Source organism: Pholcus phalangioides, unplaced genomic scaffold, assembly GCF_987345545.1.
Source record: "Pholcus phalangioides strain wild (caught in Gottingen) unplaced genomic scaffold, Ppha-v1.0 ptg000009l_1, whole genome shotgun sequence".
NCBI lineage: Eukaryota > Metazoa > Arthropoda > Arachnida > Araneae > Pholcidae > Pholcus > Pholcus phalangioides.
The window spans coordinates 32,291,857-32,316,256 of NW_028301602.1; the positions used below are offsets into that span (position 1 = coordinate 32,291,857).

A 24,400-nucleotide genomic window follows, 5' to 3' on the forward strand; every position below is an offset into this window, starting at 1 on the left:
TCCATATACGACTATTCTTACCCAGCTCACGGATCAGCAGGTCAGCATTTCAGAGTTTGAGAATGTTTATATCAAGGATGCTCAACCTTTCGTTGGTTTGAAAACGTGTCGCAGACCACTTAAGCGATCTGTAAATATGCCGCGGGCCACTAAAGTGCCCCGGAATTGTGCCGTGAGATGAAGTCATGAAATTACCTGTTCAGTGCTTTGAAGTGGTTTTTTTTTCAGAATGTTGTGGGAAGCCGCAGATAAACGACTTCATATCAAGGGAGTCACAGGTGGCAAAAGCTGGAGAACCCACTACTTGATTCATATGAAAGAGCGCCATTCAAGCAAGGGGTTGTATTTAATATTTTGATTTTCATGTTTCAAGTATTCCATGAGTTGAAAGTTTTAATTTCAGTAAAAATAAAATTTTCGTGTCCGTCTGCGGACCTCATCCTAGTTCACACATCTTAATCCCGTTGCTCGCGAGCACCACGGTGCTCCCTGAAGTACCCAGAGTGCCTCGATGCTCGTGTGCGATTTCGTGCTTGTGAGCGCGATCAAAGTTCCAATTAAACACCTTGTACAAATTGTATTCAAGGATTGAAATCATCCTGATTTCTTGCATTCGTACGTCAAACTTTCCGTAAGGGTGCTCTTTTTTTCATGATGGCTACAGGCAGTGCTCGCAACTGGAGAAACCCTGCGACGAGTTCGTCACGATGAATACATGACAACACAGGCGCTGTTCGAAGTGTTGCCGTCATTCTTCAAAACCAAAGTGAATGAATTCACTATGATTACATTAATTAATATTAATGATGGTTATATATACTGTATATTTATTGTGCATATGCATCCCCTTTTGCAAGAAAAAACTCCCTGAAGTATTCCTTCTTATGTCGGGAGGGTAGAGTTATATTATTGTTGTGGTTCTTTTGGATGGAAAAAAAAATCGTTGTATTTACCGTTTTTGTTCTTTGTTGGTACAGTGTCGCCATACAGTATGCTAGCGAAGTTGCCGAGGGTGCGCACGCATGCATCCTCATATCTATTTTTCGGAATCTAGTGACCTTAATTCAAACAAATGCAAATATAACGCCACAACAGGCAAAATGCCCAACGAGGTGGCTGAGAAAAAGATGCCCATAAAAATATGGATGTCATATATTTCAAAAATACAGTAACCCAATTAAAAACGCAATTAACAAAAATTATAAACAATATATACACGTGATAAATATCATACAATGCCCATAAAAAATACTTATGGTTGTCTTAAACGGCAGTATTTACGTCAGTACAGTAACGACAGTATCAACAGTAGTAGTCAAACGACAATAAACTGCGGAATAACAATAGACTGTGGCATCACCATTTTAAATTCCTGATCAAGCGCGGATCTATGCCCCCTCCTCCAAGCGAAATGCGATAATTCATAAAATTTTAGGAACTTCTATATGATAATATTGCATTTTTAATCAATCTGTTCAGAAACGCATCACGCATTTTCGCGTATAAAACTTGAAAATGTGGATTTTTCTTCCCTGAAATGGAGAAAGCAACTCTGAAAACAAATTGCAAAACAAATTGGGACGGGCAGCAGAACAAGGGACAGCGCCGGAAAATGCGGGATGTAAAATGACACATGTTCACCCAATTCAAAGCGAATAATTTTTTGAGCAATTTGTACCCCAAAAAAAAAAAGCTGAAGAAAAAGTGAGGTCTAGATCCGCCCATATTCCTGATGTAATTTGAAAATCAGTTGAAAGAAATAAAATACATAAATCCCTATTCTTCGTGCCTATTGCTTTAATTTCTTTTGCAAATACAAAGAAACAGTCTTACAAGAAGAAAAAAAAAGAAATAACAGTCACAAAACTATCTACAGCGAAGTTCGTATCTACGTGGTTCACATTTAATTTGTATTTTTGAGCGGAAAAAAAAGAGGGAAATTGGAGAGTTTTCCTCCATCAGCTCAACACAAGATATTCCAGGGTCGAACGCTGAAAAAGACGTGCATGCTGCTGATACCCCCAGATCTGTCGAATTCATCTTTAATGCACTCTGGTACCGGTGTCGGCAAAAATCTCTGCAGTAGAAATAAATAACAACAATTAATTTTTTTGTTCAAATAACTAATTGAATGGGAGAGAAATGATTAGAAGAAAACTTACGCCGAGGGTAGATTCCTGCGGATGTTCGAATCTTTCGGAAAAGTCGTAATGACCGAACGAAGCGAAATTGAAGCCTGTTATTTTGCCTCTGTTGTATATGACTGAGACTGGGAAGAAATGGTCGCAATTCATGTTATCACTTGTATCGTACCAGTAATGTTTTCCTTTGAAAATATAAGAAAATTACTTAAAAAAATCAATGAAGAACATGAAAACGCCAAAAATACGAATAAAATTATGAATAAATTAAATGATCATCAGGATGATCAAGTATCATTGAGACAAAAATTGAACTTTAAGATAACAATATGCTGATCGCATGAAATTTTGCGGAAACACGTTACCGCATTTTTTTTTTAAATTTCTGGTCACTTCGATGTATATATAAATGTAAATAAATAAATAAATAAATATATATATATATTTGGACTATACACTGTTTGTTTAACCCTCGGCGTACTCCTATCATCCTCTGATGATGAGCTTAGCAGCGTACTCGATCAACACATTCTATAGCATAAAACCTCCACACGAGGCTCATGACGTCACTGAAGTCGTCCATTTCACCTATAGCAACACATTCTATAGCAGAAAGCCTCCGCGCGAAGCTCGTGACGTCACTGAAGGTCGCCCATTTCACCTGTAGTCATTGGATACACTGCAAAAAAAAAAAGATTTCGCAAAGATGTCGGACTGCTATATCCAATGGATACAGGTGAAATGGACGACTTCAGTGACGTCGAAGCGGAGGCTTTCTTCTATTGAAGAGGTTGGCTCGATCATCCTGAGACGATCTGAATTTTTTTTTCAAAGAAATTTTTTAACATGAAGTTCTTAAAATGTGGCGTATAGATGGCGTACGCATTTTTTTTAGTTTTTTTTAAATTATTTCTCTATTCTCTTATAGGTTTGCTTATACTGAATTGAGCAGTACGCTGTTGAGTGGTGGTAAAATGCCTGCCTTCCCGCCGCTATTTTGTTAGTGATTGTGGGTTCGAACCCAGAAACTGTTTCTATCATACCTTTTTTCGATTATATTATTGAATGAAATCTGTACGAAACACGGAACGCATCGAGAGACTGAAATAGTATTTCATTTTAGACAGGTTTTCATTTTATAAAGGTGTGTTGTGCACACACACACACACACACACACAAAGCATTAATTATAATGAAGAGGATATTTGTTGATTCCGTCGAAGACAGGTTTCCATCTAATAGTATCCGTCTTTGATAAGTTTCACTGCGCAGTGATACCTCGGCTTATGAAGTTTCCGGCCAACGAAAGTGATTTAAGAACGAATTATTTTCATTAGCTGAAGTATCACTGTATTTGCAAGTTTGTTTGAGTACCATCTATCTTTCACGAAAGACAATTGAAAAAAGGGAATTTTTTTTTACGCAGCCGTATTGAGAGCAGCTTTCCTCCGACTATTCCTGCCGCCTAAGGGTTAACGAAATTTGTTATTAAACTATGATAATTTGACCATAAATATATTCATCACGTTCAACTTTTTTTTTGTGTGTGTAATAGCCCTACATTCTAAAGCACTGCAATTATGCACAATTTCACATCATCCCTTTATTTTTCCCCGATGGAAACTTTTTTCAGCCATTTAGCAGTAAGTTTTATTTTCAAAACAAGTGGTAAGTTTTTGGTGGCAATTAGAAATGTCCTCCGGATGGATTCCGAGTGACAGGTATGAAAGGTACAAAGGTATTTTAAATCAATGAAACTGTCTAAATATTAAACACATGAAAACACAGAGTATTGTCAATTGTCGTTAAAATAATCGCCAATTCAGGGGCGGCGCCAGAAATGAGGCGATGAGGCGGCTGCCCAGGGTGGCATTTTGTTTTATCGCAGATTTATTATGACGGTGTATTCACTCCCGTAAATTTTTACACATCCAAATAATTTTGAAGGGAAAGTGCGAGTGGATAAATAAGCGCAGGTAAATACAATACTTTTCAGCGTTGAAATGCTATTCAACTCTTTGATGTTCAATGCTTAATTCATATCTCAACACACCTCCTTTCTTGCACTTCCTAAAAGTTTCCCCTATCTCTAGAGAAGCTGGTTTCTGAAAAAAAAGTTAGGCCTTTTCTATTTTTTGTTATGTATTTTTTCTCTTTGTCAACATTTTTTCAGTTGACTTTCTTTTTTTAGTCAAATCCACCAGCTCAAGTTTGGGCTCCTTGTTCATCTTCCGACAAATGCCTCTTTCAGCCAACACTACAATAGAAGAATCTCTAGTGTGGTGCCGTTTCGGCTGTGGAATGTTCCATACTTCCGGACTGCCCATTTTTATATACCTATATCTGTTCTTTATATCAGGGGTTTCCGCGACGTAAGGTTTCTCGCGGAACCCTTCGTGATAATGCGGCTGTTCTACAGAACTCGAACAAATTTTTGAATATTTATCCAAAAAACTTGTGTCCCTACTACCGTTCCAACAACATCACAGCCCTACGGCAAAATAAAAGAGGGCCTAGGCAGCATCTCTTAATTTAAATATTTATTATAATAAATCATTGTGCAAGATCTTATCGTGGATGTTTCTATTCAACTGAGGTCATTGCATGGCTCCTCCAGGATGGAGGGATGGGAAGCATGATGAGCACCTAGATGCTCGCGGCAAGAAGGAAAAATTTTATTATTACATCAAATGAGCCCTTCAACTGTTTTTTCCAGATAGGGAGTCAGACTCTAAGCATCATATTTTGTAAACTATTTCCCATGAAAAAAAGGGTGCCTCTCTCTTACAGGCACTTTTGTCCGTAACCAATTAAACGGCAAAAATAAAATTTCATCAGCAAAAATATGCCTTCTAGAAAATATTGAAATCAATTATACACTACAGTATTATATTGCATGTGAGAAAAAATCAATGATTCAGAACCCCTTGCGCCACCTATCAATTAAAGCTGTTACAATTCTTCGATTGAAATAGCAATTGCATTTTGATTGATAGGTCCTATTAAAAAAAAATATGATATGATATTAATTAATATTTTATAAACAATTAAATTAATTAAATTCTCAAGTTTATTTCAAACTTTTAACAGTTGTTATTTGTATAAGGTAAAATAATATTAATAAACATCGCAAATGTGAACCATTCTCAATTTTTATATTGTTTTCAATTATAGTAATAAATTTGGCGAGTTTACTTTTAAATTTTATAATTTTTTATCACACACAAATAACAACTGTTATAATTTCAAATCAAACTCTACAATTAAATTAATTATTACTTATAAAATATCAATCAATATCGAATTATATTGATTTTTTTCATAAAACCTATTAATCAAAATCTGGTGGCTAATTTCAATCCAAGAATTGTAACAGTTTAATTTGATAGGTAGCGCAAGGAGTAGATGTCTTTCACACATGTAAATACAGGGTGAGTCTGACTTCAAGGGAGGAACTTTTAGAGGTGATATGACATCTAAACAAGCATTTTTTATCATAGATTGTGCGGTCGAGGTTGTTTTTGGAGAGTGCACAACAGCACTTCACCAAAACCATATACCATATTTTTCCAACGGATTTACTACGATATGTTCCATAAACCATTCGAGGGTACACCTTCGGATTAGATTGGAATTTGTTTTTTAATTATTGCAAGGACCATCAAGGTAGGCGCAGATCTCGTATGGTCACTTATTGCAAAGCAATTTGAAAAATCACCCCTCCCAACAGCGAGCTCTAGATCCAACTCTGCATCAAGGTTATGCAGCATGACTTATGCTGCTCCAAATGATCAAGCGGTACAACGACTGATGATAAAATTTACGTTACTCAAGTTGCACCATAAGACCTACCACATTACACACAGTACCCTGCACCTTGGTCACGAGCATTGGCGTACGCAAGAACGAATCGACTCTTAGAAGGGTCACATTGGGTTTGGGGAGCACAAGGAATCCCTCCTTGAGAAACATTTTGAGCTACTAACGTTCAAAAAGCAATTTAAATTAACAGAAATGGATAAAGATAACATACTGTATGTATAAAGGTATTTTCTTCCGATATTTTATTTTTAGGAAATATTTGGAAATATTTTAAATTTTTGATCGTCCTGGGGAGGGCACGGGCCCCTCTATGCTCTCTCCTGCGTACTACGCCTCTGGTTCCAAACGTATGAACAAAGGGCTGTTACTTCGCTAGAACATTTCGCAGCATAATAAGTAGGAAAAACTTATCATTTTGCTGCGCAACACACGTAACAACGTGTAACTTTGAGAGGCGCGCGGAAAATCACGATTTAAAAGTAGGAAATGGGGAGAACGATTATTGGATTTTCAGTAAATAAATTTTGCCTTTGGGATCAGAATAAATATTAATTAATTAATTTTCATGTTTTCTCATAAAAGTGCGCAAAAGCACATTTGTGGTACTTGATTAAGATTTTCTTTCAAATTATTTGAGTAAATTTTATGTAGGATTTTAATGCGTTATTATGATATGTACTAAATAGCTCAATTAATCCTTTGAAGGGCAGACATTTTTCCAAAACCCATAGGAAAAAAATGTAAAAAAGTGCGCCCACCCTCCCCTTCAAAGAAGAATTATTATATAGATTTTCGATATATTTGCTCTCATCAGACGTTTTTATTTAGGAAATTCTCTCGCGACATCTTAAGCCATGCGCGTTACCCCCCCCCCCCTAGGGTTCGTGACAAACCCTTTGGGAACCACTGTATCAAGGTAATAGAGATGAAGAAAGAAAACTTTTCAGACAGTCGTATCTTCAGTGCGGCAGAATATTATTCGCCTCAGGCGGTAGAATTTCTAGGTCCGGCGTTGTGCGCCAATTCATCCTAAAACTGCCGAAACATACAGTAGTTAGTTACCAAAAAGAAAAAAAAAAGGTTGGAGGAGAGTAGAGGACAAAACTCTCCCCAAAATATAAACCCGTTACAGTCAATCAGTGAATTTAAATGCATTTCATTAAAGACAAAAATTAATACAGTATTATATATCTATGGTTCATGGTCTCCACAAGACTGAAAGGACCCTAGCTCGGGGGCCCAGAATGAATCTCGTCATTTTTTTTTGTATTTTCACACTGATAATTCACTTTTGAAAGGACCGTCAAAGATCCCAGCTTAGAGGAGTGGTTCGAACCTGGATTCTCCCCGATGAGAGGAGGAACCCTTCTATAGGGTGTGGGGGCCATGCTATAGTTATAAATAGGGCTCGAATTTCTATATGACTGTATATTTTTTATGATTTTCCATATTTCGCTATTTGTAGACAGATAGAGCATTTTTTTTATGATTTCAGTAATTTTAAGGTATTTTTCAAAATTTAAGGCATATTTTCATATTTTATATACACAACATTATTTTGTATATTTCAGCAGAACAATGAAGAGGGGATCCCCCTCCCAAGCTCTTCACTCTTCATTAGCTTTATTTTCCACAATTATACCACGGTATTAGCAACTATTGACAATTTTACTTAACTTCTGCATCATCTTTGGCAATGATTGTCGATTTTTCGGCAATGTTAGCAACAATTTGTATTTTATTTGTCTGCCTTTGGCATCATTTTGGTCAATGAGATTGGTGATTACTTGTAATTTCCCGTTTATTTCTCGAAATCAGTCTATTTGTAAAGGCATACTTTTACGTTTTTACGGCATATTTTAAGCTTTTTTTCAGAGCATAAATGCATTTTTTACGAAGCATATTTTGTTGGTTTTTAAAATACTTGCCATAGTTAAAAATTGGGAATTTCCCACACAATTTCAATGCGCATAATGAATTCAAGTGATCACTCGGGATGGCCCAAAATATCGTAAAATACGGGACATACGTCAGCCAGCAGTAAGTAATTACTGCATCTTAAGTAATTACTTGCTACAAAATTGTTTAGAAAACTTTTTTCTTACCCATGGATGGAAAACATCCGCCTTTCTGCCACTTGGTGACGTTCACTCCTTCTTCATAAAGAGGCACATGAACAGCGTCTCGGATGGGATTTGTGCCGTTCTGCAGGTACAAGCCAGTTCCAGTGCCTTGTTCATCGTAGTCATCCCTGGTTCTTCCCTCGTGGCAGATGATGCCTATGAGAATTAGAGTTTAAGAGTGTTTATTGGTTGGTGAAACACAGTGTTTCTTCAAAGTAGGCAAAATCGTCTTCCTGGGGGTGATGGAATAATCCAAAGCGGCGGTAGCAACTATTGATTAAGTATAAAATTCTATGGATGGGGGCTTGATTTGGAGACGGAAGAAGTTTTTCTGACGAAAGGAGGCGATGAAACTAAAAGTTTGGGGAAACTATGGTGTAACACATACACGTTCAACCCATGGACCGCTGGCCAAATGTGGCCCTCGGAGTCATCTGACGTGGACCGCGATCTCAAATCTAATTTTGTAAAGTTAGGTTTCAGGTACCAAGCGGCACATTCCCAGACCACTTGAGTGGCCTGTGGCACATTTACAATCAATTGAGTGACCTGCGGCACACTTTCAGATCACTTGAGTAGCCGGTGTTGCAGTTCTAGAGCAATTAAGTGACCCGCGGCACATTTAAGATCACCGCGTAACAGTTCTAGAGCAAGAGTAGGTATGAAATATATTTCTCTTTTCACCCTCACCTACCTGTTTTCTTTCCTTTTCTTATGGACATGTATATAGTAGAACCTATTTAACCTCAGAGTAAAAGCTTTTTACCTCCTCATCAGAGAGGTAAAAAGAACTACTTATTTAAAAAAAAATTATTTTCATGACATAGACTATACTATAATAATTATGGTTCTATCGAATATATAAGTTTCTTTAGTGAATTATACATTTTAATCCGTTGTGACTTGCAATGAGTAGCCCATTTCCCGTTAATGGCGATTTTTTACAGGAATTTTGGTGATAGTTGGCATCTTTACAAACTTTAGAGTAGATCAGTGTTTCCCGAAGTGGACAAGTGGACAAGTGTCCCGAAGTGGACCCCACTGGTGAGCGATGGAAGGGTCCAGGTAGTGATAGAAGGTACTGGTTTAAGATCCTATGGGCTCGCTTGAGTAAAGGGACGATGAGAGAGAAAAAATTTCTGAAGAAGGGGGCGATAGAACAAAAGGTTTGGGAAGCTGTGCTTTAGACCAGTGGTTCTCAACCTTTTTTAACTCGCGTAGCCCTTTATAGTAGAAAATTTCTATGGTGGAGCCCCATAGGCCTAACTTTATTTATTCATCAAATTTACTGATTTATTTTTATTATTTTAAATATTCCTAATTATATTTTTTTCAAATTTACTGTTTTTTTTATTTTTTTTCGAGTGGCCGTGGAGCCCCTGGAGAATGCACACGGAGCACCGGTTGAGAACCGCTGTTTTAGACAATGTCTTTGGCTATATAAATTACAATACAATTTTATTTGCCTTCAAGTTATTTTGGCTATGATTGGCAACTTTATTTCTCTACGACAATATTTCAGCTATATCAATTTCATTTTCCCATGAGACAATTTTTTTGGGGCTATAATAAGCAACTTTGCTTGCTTTTGATGATTTTTTGTCTATGATTTTACCCACCTTTGACGATGTTTCTGGCGATAATTTACGATGTCTTGTGTGAATCCCATTTCCGTATTTACAAGAAGAAAATATGGTCACAGCAAAGGTGTTTATCATTTTATGTATCGATACGTTGGAATTTATTGATACTTTTCTACAGGAACTCCTTTCGCTGGCCGGATGGACCGTCTTGGCGGGCCGCATTTGGCCCCAAGGGTAGAAGGTTGTGCACCCCCTGCTCTAAAAGCGGATCTATAAATAAAATTGATAAGTTACCGACGTTTTCTTTTGTTTTGGCCTATTTGTGAGACGAAGGTCCCTTCAATACTGTACATACACTTCACATACTAATTAGCCTAAAGTTGTAATAGTTTCCTGGTATATTTTACTCATGAAAAACAAATATATATCTTCGTTATAATACAAATTAGCTTGTCCTATAAATGGAATATGATAAAATGTTTCTCTATCTAAAAATATAAAAGTTTTTTTTTAATTGAATTCATTTTGCATTATTTGCTCTATTCGAATAATTCAATAGGTAGCGCGCAATGAATTCTATTTTCTTTGCTTAATTTATTTGTTACCATTTAACGAAAAATGAGCGTTACAGGTAGTCTGATCGAAGGAGGAAGTTTCTTAATAGACTTATTTCATGGTCACTGACCTTATAGGAACGGGTACGTCGCGATTTACTACTACAGTAGGTCGAAATGGAATAATGAGAAGAAAAAGATGTGTGTGTGTAATCCACACAGTATATTTACTATTAACTTACTTGGATCGACGAAGTAGGTCGTGATGAAATAGACATCGTCTTCGTTTACTGTGTCCAGCTGATAGGCGGGAGAATCGTCGTACGGAAACTTTGTGTTGGAATTTTGGACATCCCTCTTAGGTATCTGCAAATTCATTGAAAAAAAAAAGGAAAAACTTTGAACACACACACACACACACACAAACAAACAAAAAAAGCAGATCAGACGATGACGATATAAAAGTAAGAATTGCAATGCTTTCTTCACCAGAATTTGATAAAATTCTAATTGATTGAAGCAGCGTTTCTCAACCATTCTACTGGTCCATCCAAGGACCAGTAGAATGACTGAAACAATTTGACGGACCACTTGGGTCCCGTATTACGGGACACTCTTTTGATTGTAATTATTCCGATTTTTTATGCAGTAAATATTGAATTTGTAATATTTACGAAGGTCATGAAAGCGTTTTCGTAATATATGTAAAGGATATTATGATAATTTCGGAATAAATATTCATCTCACATTGGTGATTGTACCTACTTCTGGTAACGCTTTTGATGACAGTCCCGTTCAGCATTCATACATATGCTCTAAGGATTGAAAATGTCTGTCCTCTGTAGTTCAATGGTTAGAACACTCGCCCGGACAGTGAGAGATTGGTGGTTCGATTCCCCACAGAGGAATGTGAATTTTCTTTCCGAACAACATCTCGATCTCCGCTTGGTTACCCAGGCTTTCGTACTTCATACGGCTATCTGATCATTTGAATACTTCCCCCCCCCCGCGAAATGCATTTTTGTTTACTGCAATTTGTAGCAGTGTTCTTCATTTCTCCACACGGCACCAATTAGCAAATACCATTCGAGGCAATAAATTGTATTTAAGGCACTAAATTGCATTTCTTGACTAAATTTAGTGATACCGCAGGATTTATCGCATCCCCCAGGATCGCGATTCCTGAAATTTTCCAAGATGATGTATATTGAACACAAGTATGAAGACATAACTTATATTCGAACCAATATGGGGAAAAAACTAACACCAATTACAAAGGTTGAATAATTTTTCTTTCACTTAGAATTAAGTTTTATTAGAATTAATTTTATCAAGTCTGCTTGCGGCCACCTATACCATCTTCTTGGGCTACCTCTGGTCCGCGGACCATAGGCTGAGAAACACTGGATTAAAATGATTCGCTACACATCAGGTAATAATACAATAAATCTTAAAGGAAACAAGACCACAACTAAATACAGTTGCACACCGCTTAATGTGATCATGTGATCATACTTGAATGACCCCTAATGATGTCGTTTGCGATTCATTGGAAACCACCTGCTGTATCTTGAGCTAGTAATGCCAAAAAAAGAATATTGGAAGGAAGATCGGTTATCTTTATGCCTCAACGGACTGTAAATCTTTCTATACGTCAAGAAAGATGGCGAGATATGATAATACGGACAAAAACATCACTCTAATGACTCCCAACTAATCTTTGTTTCTCTTGTGTGTATAAACATTTTTGATTGAAAATAATCCCATTAAAGATCTTAGAATTCCTTAATGGGATTATATTTGTGATAAGCAGGATAACTAAGACCTTCGTCAACGCGTATATCGAATTTCTCATTGAAAGATACTGACTGTTATGACGTTTGCCAGCTATGCCTTCCGAGCAACTCCCAAGAGAGTCAGAGCGATCCAGAAACCGTCTCTCTCACTCTCTCTCTCTCTCTCTCTCTCTCTCTCTCTATCTATCTATCTATCTATCTATCTTTTTAGTTTGAATTTCATTTTCCGAAAATAAATATACATATATTTTTTCCGATTTCTAAATAATACTACTACTTTACCGCATATGCACTTCGTACACACTACTCTGCGGAACTTCTAACGAATCGGTACACAACGGAATGCGTAATCTGAGTTCGTATGTGCGGTCCCTGACGTATATATGTTATCAGAGTTGTGCTTGTTTAGTGTTGTGCTGGTGCTGCCATATTTTTGTATCATATTTAATGTGATCCGATCTCTCATTTGAAAAAGTTTCTCCACAGAGAGCAGGCAGACCTACAACACGATACTTACACAACATGAAAATTCGGGCAATTGCTATTTTCACTTCAAAATATTGAAGACATATGGCAGCACCAGTAAAACACGACACTCGCATAACTTTTACATAGGTTTATCAGATGTCCCCCGTTTTGATGCCATTTCACATGCGTCCTCCAACGTTTTAGAAAAAAAATTCACTTTTTTGTCCCCTTTTTCACGTTTCCACAATTATTATTTTTTTCCACTTTTTTTTAGAGAGAAACATACATCTCTTCATTGGCATGAACGTTTTTTCACGCTTTGACCAATCGCCGTCGAAATTCCCTGAATACAAAAACCAAGTTGCCACCAAGCAGAGCAGATGCCAATTTCAACCATGGCCCATCTTGCTTCAGAATAATACGAAAAAAGACAGTCGGGAAAAAGAGCTCTGGAAGAAGAAATGTAACAAAAGACAAGTTTCTTAACCAAAGAAAACCTCGCCCTGCTCCAGACAAAAGCCACAAAGGAATATAACTGATCAGACGGTGGGAACAACATTCATTATAAGCGAAGGGATATAAGCGGATCAGTATTTTTTTTTCTGTATTTGAATTTTTTTTTTTTTTGGTGGTTCTGTTTTATTTGGAAAAAATTATTGTGATTGCAGGTTTTTTGTCGGTATAGTGGCGCCGTCTGTCTGTGATAATCGGGAAAATTTACGTTACTAAGGGTGCTTGAACGAGAGTCCTGCTATTTCAGTTTTCAGATTTGGCAACCCTACTTCAACACCATAAATACGTTAGTGCCGCGATAATTCACACACAATAAGTTCCGGCAGGCAGGGCCGCAACTAGGGGGGAGTAGGCGGGTCTCGTGCCCCGGGCGCTAGACCCGAGGGGGAGCAAATTTGATTCTGAAACCTCTCCTTCAACATTACAAGGGGACGTCAAAATGCGATCTTGCCCCGGGTGACCAAGCATCTAGTTGCGGCCCTGCCGCAGTGCCGGACTCACGCAGGTGCGAAGGGATTTGATTACATTTTGACTTCAACTTCTTAGCAAGCGATAGCTTAAAATTCAGTCCAAGATAGAGGACCACTAAGGTTGATGATCTGGGTAAATAATCGGTTTTCTAGCGCTGAGAGCCCCTAAACCTTCAAGTGTCTGGTGGCTCACTCACAATTTTTTCACTGGGAAGCAGACATTTTGTCCATATTTATTTGCCAAATGACAATTTTTTATGACTACGAAGTAGTTTTGCAATCATTTTCGGGCACCAGAGTACCCACGGACACCCTGGGGTATTGGAAAACCGCTGTTCAGAGGAGCCACAATTTTTTTTTTTGCACCGGGCCGCAAAATACCTAAACCCGTCCCTACCCTGCCGACAGGCATGTACCAATTGGTGAGAAATTCGGTAGAGGAATGTATACGAAGTGCATGATGATGAAGTACTAATAGTTTCATTTTTGGAAATACTGTGACATTAATATCTATGTGCCTATTAAATAAGAAAGCCTTACGCCATGTTGTAATCCAGCAATAAAACCGTTGGTGTCGTAAAGAACGACGGAGGCGACATCTCCAGAATTGATGTAACGGTGTCCAAGAAATTTTCCACCTAAATTCGAGACGAAAAAAAAAAGTAAAGCATACATGGAGCCTTGAAGCAATTTTAGCTATCTAATTTCAGGAGTTTAGAGCACAAGGAGTATAAAACACATATACTTTACATTTCACTTATACCCTTGTGCTTTAGAGACAACTCATTTCAATGAAGAAGAGAGTGAAACATGTTTCCCCTACCTGAGCATTCTCCTGGCAGTTTCGTCCATCCTTGTGTTCTAGCTTTAGATTCTCTCCTGGGAAGTTTGGCGAAATTACGTGAGCTGAACAAGTTCAAACCCCACGTCACTGAAAATTTTGAAAAAAAGAGAGACATTCACATACTGCGCTCACACACACACACACACACAATTTTGAAACTCTGGTGAAAACGAACATGAATTTCCGTCATCTGTTTCAAGTGCTAAGAAAAACTACAACGCCATTCTTTATTTGATTCCAAACACAATAGCCATTGAATATATACTACTACTACTACTACTTAACCGTACATGCACCTCGCACTAATTCCTTGACAGAATTTTCATGTTGACGCGACTGTGTTTTCACTCTTAAAACTGGTACAGGGTAATTTTTGAACGTTTATTGAGCATTTTTTAAATTGGAATCATACCTCTGCGACGGACGGTTGATGAGATGAAGGCCGTGCTAACACTTACAGGACACCCTGCATCGTATACTGCTTATAAAAAAGATTATGGTTGTCTTAATTTAAGTATGAATAGCTTCTCAATTTATCTCCCCACGTCTATCGTACTTCTTTTTAAACGTATCCATTGTATTACAAACTCATGACCCCCGAGGATAAGCTATTCTATTTGTTGTCAACCCTACTGGACAAAAACTCCCGGCGACCCCACAATCTGGAATTGTCCCTTACTAAACAATTCTGGTGCCCCCTTGTCGAAGCAGTTGATTGACGGTGTATTAATAACTCATGATCCATCCCGTCGAAAATTTTAAACACTTCGATAAATTCCACCCCCCAATACTATAAGTCTTTCTTCATAGCTCAGGCCTTGTGTGCCAACAAGAGTCGCGTAGCTCTTCAATGCACCCCCCTCAATCACGTCTATCCCTATCTGTAAGTAGGACGAACTAAGCCTCGGAAAACCGGAAGAGTAACTTTTGGAGAACCTAAGCTCCTAGAATGTCCAGACTGTTCAGTTCAATGCTAAAGGGTCTTAAACTGAAACAACATAGGCTTCCTTTTTTTAATGCATTTTCTATCTATCATTAATATTTCATTTTACATGAAATGGTTAAAAACACTTTCAGAAAGAAAAACTGAGGTACATCGTGAAAAATATTCCGAGGTGGACATGAAGTAAAATCGGAATGTCTGAATTAATTCTGATGATATAATTGGAGCTAAAATTCAGCTCAAGACGCGGTTGTTGCGGGTTATCATGTGCATCCGTATCACGAAATGTTCGTTAGTCTAATCCGTTAGCCGCCGAGGCAGAAAAATCACGAAAAAAAATCTTCGTTGGCCGAAATATTCATAAACCGAAGAGTTCGTTTAGCCGAGATATCACGGTATTGAGAAATAGAGTTTTGTTTATTGATATGTGAGAATTCTTTTATCTTTTGTGTTAAATGTAGCATATCAAATTCCTTTCCCGTATGTACGGGACTCAAGCACGTACGCAGGAGAGAGAAAGTACATTGAACAAGGTTTTTCAGAAATTATTGAGGGGGGGGGGGGGTTCAACAGGGTCGTCTTAAGAGAATCGTGGGCCGCCGGGCCAAATGGTTTTTCTGAGGCCCCTATCTTGTAAATTCTAGAAACTTTCAACCGGATCTCACTTTTGTGAGGCCCCTCTTCTCTTGAGGCCCCCAGGCCTTGCCCGGGTAGGCCCATGCGTTAAGACGGCACTGGGGTTCAACGGCCTCAGCACCCCCCCCCCTTCCCAGGTTTCGACACCTATGCTGTATCATGATTTTCGCGAGAAAGTACAGGGTGATTATAAAAAAACTATCCCGACATATGGGCCCCTAACTATCATACCATTCACAGAAACTGAATGAAATTTTGGCATAAGGAATTTTGATGTATGCGCTCAAGAATGATATGGAAAACAACAGTGTCACTCTAACAGTTACGGTTACAGTGAGAAAATTTCGAAAATATCAAATGGCAACACCAAGTTCTTTGTATTGGAATGTGATCTCCATTGTGAAATAGCGTTCGAACGGCAACTGTAGCATGAAAATCACCGGCGGTAGATAGGCTAAAAGTGAGGACAACCAATAAGGACAGAGAAGCAGCATAAAATAAAGCATTTTAAAGTGTTTCACAAATTTTCCACATGACCTTGTGGAGGACTAATCAGGCTGGGATCGAAGAAACGGTGTGACGAATGAAACGAACATTAATGCTCTGGTGCACGGCAAAGTCCTTTTTTACTTTTTCCTTGCCTAGCTCCGAGGATTTTCGTGCTACAGGTGTCATTCCAACGCTATTTAGTGTTTTTCAGTATGGAGATCGCATTCCAATATAAAAAACTTGGTGTTGCCATTTGATATTTTCGAAATTTTCTCACTGTAACCGTAACTGTTAGAGTGACACTGTTGTTTTCCATATCATTCTTGAGCGCATACCTCAAAATACCTTATGCCAAAATTTCATTCAGTTTCTGCGAATGGTATGATAGTTAGGGGCCCATATGTCGGGATAGTTTTTTTATAATCACCCCGTATATACACTGGTAGGCTGCTAATTCTATGCGTGCGAGGGGAGGGGTTTGAATATCATTTGCCTGGAGATCCTTTTGAGAGATCCTACCTCCATTAACACTATCCAAAAAGATCCAACTTCATGAAGACCCGTGAATCTACGGAACTGGGATGTACAGCATTGATTTTCAATTCAATGAAAAAGAATGTTAATCAATGAAAAAGGAAATATATTTTGGTTAAATATATTAATATATAAGAGAAGAAAACTATCCTTGTCACATTCTTTTTCATTTATTATCGATTCATTTTAAATTTATTAAAATAATCTCCCCCCCCCCCCCCATAAAATGCCAATACAATTTCCTGCAGAAAATTTTTTCGAAGACCCAGGGTTTTTTTTCAAAGTTCCGGCAAATTTTCGCAATATCTCCATGAGGGCCCAACTTTACAGCTATTGCACTAATTATTAACATTGTAGTTCATTGTCATACTATATGTAAACAGGACTGCCACAAGGGGGCGAGCAGATCGGTTTGGTTTCCCAGATTTAAGCCTCATAACAGCTACCTCAACATTACACAAAGGTGCCGAAATGCGTATCTAGTTGCGGCTGTGCATGGAAATTATGATCTGATAAAAAAAAAGGTTTATTTTTTTTTTCTTATCATTCTTACCTCTAAATGACGTCCAAGTTGGCTCTGAAAAAGAAAAAGAAAGAATTTATGAATGAGCGTGATTAACGAGAAAAGTCCATACTGCAATTGAAGTATTGTTATTATATATATACAAATAAAATATATCAACATGACTTGAGGAACTCAGGTAAAATATATCACCAAATGCAGCCACAAATTGTTCAAAAGCAGCTACTGTTAAAATTTCATAAGGCTAAGCATGAATGAACATTCGATCGGAACGAAGAGCGCCCAGACTTGTAAAACACAATGGAAGCGTAACAGTCCAACAAAAATTACTGTAAATCTCACTCAAGGATTGTCTAAAATGATCTCTGAACGCACTGTTCATCGCACACTGCATCGCATGAGATATAAAAAACCCCTTCCTTTTTTTACTTTCTTTCAAACTGAGCACAGCTCCGGGCTATCGCTATGGGTATATTTACTACCGATTGAATTGTGCCGGAAGTGTGAGTATGTGTGTACCTAAGGGTCTGAGTGTAGTAATATATGACGTCCATACTCGTTATGGGCATCTTTTTCTCATCCACCTCGTAGGGCATTTTGCTTGTTGTGGCCTTATATAGTATTAAAATGCGTGCAATGTGTACGAATTTCCAGTGCTGCCATATATACGTATATATATATGTATATATATTTCCAATTTTAAGCGAAGTGTAATGATTGAATATTTTTACCGTTGTAGGCTTGCTGCTCTCTGTAGTTAGAAACCACAGAAAACAAACTTCAGCTGACCACCACTGTGGCGCCAGTGATTTCGAACCAGGGTTCTCGCGATGTGAGTCCACAACAATGAAAATGAAAACCCCCGTTGTTAAAAAACTTTCCTACCTGAAGTTAGGAAGAGAAAATGTCTGCATTTCGCACAGGATTAGGCCAGGCGCGGCTCTTGGGACGTGCGACTTGCACGCCAGCATGGGCCGCCGCCCTGATAGAGGCGCCAAATCCAAGTTTAAAGCTTTGTCAGCCGAAAACAGGTGGTCGGGGGGCCAAAAATAGGCCCCCCGAATCTTTCAATGATTTTTGTTTTTTTCGAGCTGCTCCTGGATTGGACAGTCGATAACTGAAAACAAAGCATGTGGTCTGATGAATTTAGCTTTAAGTTACATCATGCAGATGACCGAGTGAGAATTTAACGGAAACAGCACGAAAGTATGAACCCGAAATGCATTGCTATAGCTTTTCAAGCTTGTAGAGACAACATTATGGTTTGAGGAATGTTTTCCTCGAATACTTTGGACTCTAGTTTGTGCTGATCGATGTCTGAATTCACATCATATCTAATCATCGTTGCTGACCAAATTCATTAAATACCACACTAGAGAAATATATTTAGAGTGGTGTTGGTTCATCTCATCATGTTGATGATTCATGTCGATGGTGGAGATGATACTTTCAGCAAGACAATGCGTAGTTTACTTCGCTAAGGTGACACCCCGTCCCCCGTCCCATCTCTACACCTCAAGCCAATTGAGCATTTGTGGGATGAAGTTGATGAAATCCTCATATATGTAGTTAAATCGACAACCATCAAATGTCACTCCACTGGAATGTGCTATTCAGCTATTCATCAAGCATGGTGTCAGATTCCAAATAACTACCTATCAATATCTCGTGGGGTCAAGAAGAATCTACACAGAAAATGTAATGGATGGCCTAATGAAGTACTGAGGAGTAGCTCACACATACACACAATAAATTAGTCACTCAGTGTACAGAACCAAATAATGACAGTGAAATGCCGTCTATGTTTTAAAGGCGTTACCGTCGTTTTGTATTAACACAATAACGTATAACCTTTTATTGCATGGCACCATTTCAACTGCAGAAGAGAAAAATAAAAGTTTTCATATCCGTTGTCCCGAACTTTACTACTGGTAATGACAATCAAATGATTATATTGTCAAGGACATATTTCTCTATTGCTGTGTAATTTTCACATCCATACAAGGTTCTTTCACGCAGAAAAAAAAAAACCCCCATTTCAAATAAATACAATGCCATTTGTCATAGATAAACTTTCTCCTCTGACGATAATAATAATCCATCATCACCTTTCAGAAATTTTAAAGCATGAAGTTGTCCGTTGTCCTATTGCACGAAAAGTTATCTCCGAAACATATTTCTACCCTGCATGTATTCTGTATCCTTCAAAATAATTATTAATGCTCATTTTGGAAACATTGAAATTAATAATAATAATATACAGAAGGGCAGGTAAAAGTTTACACAATGGCCGCTGAGCTTTTAGGATGATCACATCACAATTCAATTTATAATAGCCGTTGCAATCCAACAACCTTGTATACTACTAGTCATTTCACCACACTAAATAAAGAAATACTTATATTTTTGAAACAGTATGTGTGTGTGTGGAAACAATTTCCCGCTGAGATTCCCCAATGATTGAATGATGGCCTTCTTCTTACCATAATGACCTCACACAAATTCTCTGGAAATAAATCACTCCTAGAACTACTTTTACTACCGAGAAGCTTGCAAAACACGAGCTTCTCGTGACTGATTACGTAATATAATCAGTTTTTCATTTCAACACGAGTTTCTTTTCCCCCCAACGATTCTTTATCATCTCACTCAATTCATTGTGAAATTCTGGGATCGTTAAAATGTAATAGAATTAAATCGATTGTTTAATTGATGACACCGGATGGACAACTGTGAAATCGCGTCCGACATGAAACTATACAATTCCGAATGTTTTTGACCTGCTGAATATCACAATGAAAAAGTTTTATTGGCTCTCGTTTTTGAGATATTAACCCTGTTAACAGCTTTACGAAGTTACGCTATAAAAGTTTGATAAAAATCTTTCACTAAACTAGAAAAAAAATAAAAAAATACAACCAATAAGCCTCTTGGTTACATTCGCCCAAATGCAATCGATATGCTTATTGGTTGCACTTTTCAAATTGTATAAAAGAACTTTTATCAAACTTTTATAGTATATCAAACATTCTAGTAGTTCCTATAATGGTATTAATAACCTTATTGGTTGCATTTTTTAAGTTTTATAAAAGGACTTTTTTTTATTAAATTTCAATATATTTAGGCTTTAAGATTACACTATAAAAGTTTTATAAAAATTATTTTACACAAATATAAGAAAAATGAATCCAATAAGCATCCAACAGGCCTATTGGTTGTTTCTTTCCAGTTTTGTAAAAGTTCTTTTAACAAACTTGAAAAATGCAACCAATAAAGTCATCGGTTACATTTTCTAGAATGTAACTAATAACCTTATTGGTTGCATTTTTCAAGTTTTATAAAAGGACTTTTTATCAAACTTCAATAGTGTAATCCCGACCTAAGGCCGAGATTACAGTCCGATTATTTTTTTTCACCAATCTAAGACACTATCAAAAAATGTTTTAAATGCTCTCAAGTTAGGGAACTAGCTTCTCACAGTGTGCAGGTCTGGGTTTGAATCCCGGTTCGGGCATGGATGTATACTAACACTAACAAATTCCCTGGACGGATCATGCTGATCCCTTGGGAATACGTGAAGATCACGTTATTAAAAAAAAAAAAATTCACTCCAAAATATCATTTTATAGAAAAGTGACCGGTCACGTGGTCTAGGGGTTAGGATACGTGCCTCCTCTCGGGGGGGGGGGGGGCAAGGGTTCGATTCCCGGCGTGGGAAAGCAATTATTAACCCATAAGGATAAAGGGCTAATACCCCTCGGAGGGGACATAACCCGGATCTGGTCTGACAGGAAGGGTAATCGGGGATACATTAAAGATCAAAAGTAGAGTGAAAATGTAGTTTCTTTCTTGTATGAAATGTAGAGAAGTAGTTCACACCCTTCTAAAGAGTACGCACCCAGTTAATTTATTATTGTACGTGAAAGGTCTGGTCATACGAACTGCTAACGGGAAGTAAATGGGAAAAATAAAACGGTGATTCTCTCACACGGCCAGTGTTATCGGAAAAAATAATTTTGAAGAGTAATTTTTCACTCACCAAAATTTTAAGGGGGTAGTTCTTTAAAAAAAAGTATCTTTTTAATAAAAGCACAGAGAAAAATATATTATAAAAAAAGTTTACCTAAAATTTGAAGGAGTATTTCCACTCCTCACACAGCAAAATTTGGAGGAGTAAAATTGAATTTTCATGCGTGAACCATACATCTACATGAGTATTGGCGATCACTGCTCACGACCTGTGGTTTTATTGATATCAGGGGCCCGGAGAATGAGAAACACTGACGTAGCGTGGTTTCTACTTAATGAATTTTTTCTACATAGAGAATTTTTACCGGTTCCTACCGACTTACAAAATGCAGAGTTAATCTACTCCAATTAAACGGAAGTTATTTTCCTACAACAAAAACTTCGGAACATTCTTAATGGTTCCTAATGAGTTCATTATACAGGATGATTCTAAATTAATGGGATAAACTTTAGGAGGTGATAAAAGACGCCTAAACGAGAGAGAGCATTTTTGATCATACTGTAGAATCTGCGGTCGAATCGCAATAGAGGTAGAGGGTGTTTTCTGAAAGTGCACAACAGCACGTCACCAAAAGCAAATATCATATTTTCTTGATGGATTTGCTGCAATAAGTGCAATCGACCATTCGAGGGTGTAGGGGGGGGTTGTAATGCAATAGGCCTTACTCATGGTGCAACCTGGGTAACGAATTCTACCACAAGTCATTTTGCACCGTTTGAACATTGTTTGGCTAAGCATAACCTTGATGGTCCTTGCACCAATAACAAACAAACTGAAATCCAATCCGAAGGCTCATGTGCACACTCGAATGGTTAATATTTGTTTGTGGTGAAGTGCTGGTGTGCACTCTCTAAAATCAGCCCAACTCCCCACTTACCTCCTTTGCTATTGCGATTCGACTGCACATTTTATGATCAAAAATGTTTAATTTAAAAAAAATTATTATTATTATTATTATAGGTGTCTTTTATCACCTCTTAAAAATTGTCCCACGAATTTAGAATCACCCTGTATGGAGATTCGATTGTATATAGAAATTTTGACTTCAAACGAAGGGTTTTAGTATTAAGAAACAGACAGAGTGGTGTCGAAAGTGTTTCGAATCTGTGGGTGCTCGTCTTGAGTATTATATTAGAAACTAAGATTATATATAGTGAAACTTTGAATCAATTCTATGGTGCTCAGACCCGAATCACAAATTACTGTGGGTGCACGAGTAGCCCCCCCTCCGGCTGCAACGCTATTGAAAGCGGCGCATAATGATGTGATTTTACGGGTAAAGTGTTGGTCGTAGACCGAGGATTTATCATATTCAACTAAGATTATGTTTAATCCCAACCTCGTATTGGTAAATATGTCAAATCGTCAATTAATTACTTAGTGAACAATTGACTTATGGTCCAGGATGGTGAATTCGAATAGTAATGTGTTGGTTTTGTTTCTTGACACGCGCGAAGAAAGCCGACATTACAAGACTGATATTGTTCTGTTATGAATGTTTCTTATCTCCTTCACACTTATTTTAATTTAATTTAATTTTTACTGCAAAATATCTGTAGTGCACGCATAGATGTACGCAGAATTTTCTCGGGGGGCGGGGTGTTTCAATTTTTTTTCTTCTCAATGAGGGTTTTTTGCGTTTTTTCCGGCGAAATAACACTATAATCTTTGTTTGAGGAAGGGGGGGGTGCTAGAACCTCAACCCCCCCCCCGCGTACGCCAATGAGTGCACGTATATCATGCACGAGTAAAAATAATTAATTGTTCAATTAAGAGAAGAAAGGTTACAAATTTTTTCATACTTATCACTTTCCACCTTTATTTGGGAATTATGCATTTTTACTCCGGTAAAAGTGAAAAATGTAGTGCAATTCAACCAAACTTTCTTTATCGAGATGATTGGTGATTATACATAACCCCGTGCACCACTTTTACGACAACATATACATTTCAGCATTAAAATGTATTGGAACCAATTGCCAAACGTCTGATAAATGTGAGAGTCGTATAAACGAGGCTCCTACTGCATATCGCGTCTTCCCATTAGCGGACACTCCCCGTTAGCGGACAAAATATTTGGTCCATGGGTATCCGTTATCGAGAGGGTCTACTGTATTTTCTTTCTGACTTTCATAGCTTTCCCAGATAGACTTCACTTTAACGACAATAAAGATGGCTAAACATGAGTCTCTGATAATTTAAGAAACTAATTAATATTACCTGCATCAGTGAAGATTATCCCATCCGAAACGAATATGAGAAACAGAGCGGCAAACGATGCCCTGGCCAACATATTTATATGTATCTTTGGTCGATAACAAGAGAGAAAGACACAGCAGCCTGTTGGTTAGCGATTAAAACTGTATCTGATAGTGAGAGAACAAGTTCCGTGAAACGTTTGACTGTGGCCAGCAAAATAATCGCTTGCATCCACCAATAGCGGAATTTCTAGCCAATAAACAGGAAAGAGACTGTGTCGTCACCGTTGATGGCAAAGGTCAAAATCAGTCTTTTATTTCATTTTTGTCGGGATGTTCTAAACAATCCCACCGCTAATGATTTGACCTCGAATCCTGAACAAGGTCACTCGACCGATGACGGTGGGGGCTGATATTAATGTTCAAACGAAAAAAAATATAAATATATTTAATATGTGTATGTGCATATTCACATATCCTATTTAAGAGAACTGTAGTGTTTGGCCTTCATTCAAAAAATTCTAGTCACGCTTGCATCTAATTAAATACGTTATTTTATGTGATGTTGGATCTCCAGATAGATTTTCTTTTGGTCTCAATCAGTTTTGATGGGGAGATTTTTAACTTAACTTTCTCTCTTTCCAGAGACGTATTTACGGGAGAGGACAGCAGCCTATACCCAGAGGTGGATTTGTGGTTATGCCTTAGAGTTTCTCTTCCAGGATCCCGTTTT

General features: G+C 37.7%; 1 protein-coding gene across 1 annotated transcript; it reads right to left on the reverse strand.

Annotated features, from left to right (window-relative positions):
* Window positions 1-1,779: 1,779 nt before the first annotated feature.
* LOC149082827 (uncharacterized) lies at window positions 1,780-23,877 on the reverse strand. Its single transcript, XM_089235995.1, has 8 exons — window positions 23,690-23,877; window positions 17,470-17,493; window positions 14,294-14,401; window positions 14,011-14,108; window positions 10,466-10,589; window positions 8,069-8,242; window positions 2,163-2,326; window positions 1,780-2,077 (listed from the first exon to the last, which is right to left on the reverse strand). Exons 1-8 carry the CDS (start codon window positions 23,760-23,762, stop codon window positions 1,964-1,966), a joined length of 879 nt encoding a protein of 292 aa, XP_089092121.1. The 5' UTR covers window positions 23,763-23,877; the 3' UTR covers window positions 1,780-1,963.
* Window positions 23,878-24,400: the final 523 nt, after the last annotated feature.

Bases quoted from the DNA above. Each gene is read 5' to 3' on its own strand.
- LOC149082827 (XM_089235995.1), bottom strand. From the start codon at position 23,762: ATGTTGGCCAGGGCATCGTTTGCCGCTCTGTTTCTCATATTCGTTTCG. The intron at 14,402-17,469 runs GTAAGAATGATA...CAAAATTTTCAG, and splicing joins AACTTGGACGTCATTTAGAG to TGACGTGGGGTTTGAACTTG. The intron at 10,590-14,010 runs GTAAGGCTTTCT...ATGAATTTGCAG, and splicing joins TTGCTGGATTACAACATGGC to ATACCTAAGAGGGATGTCCA.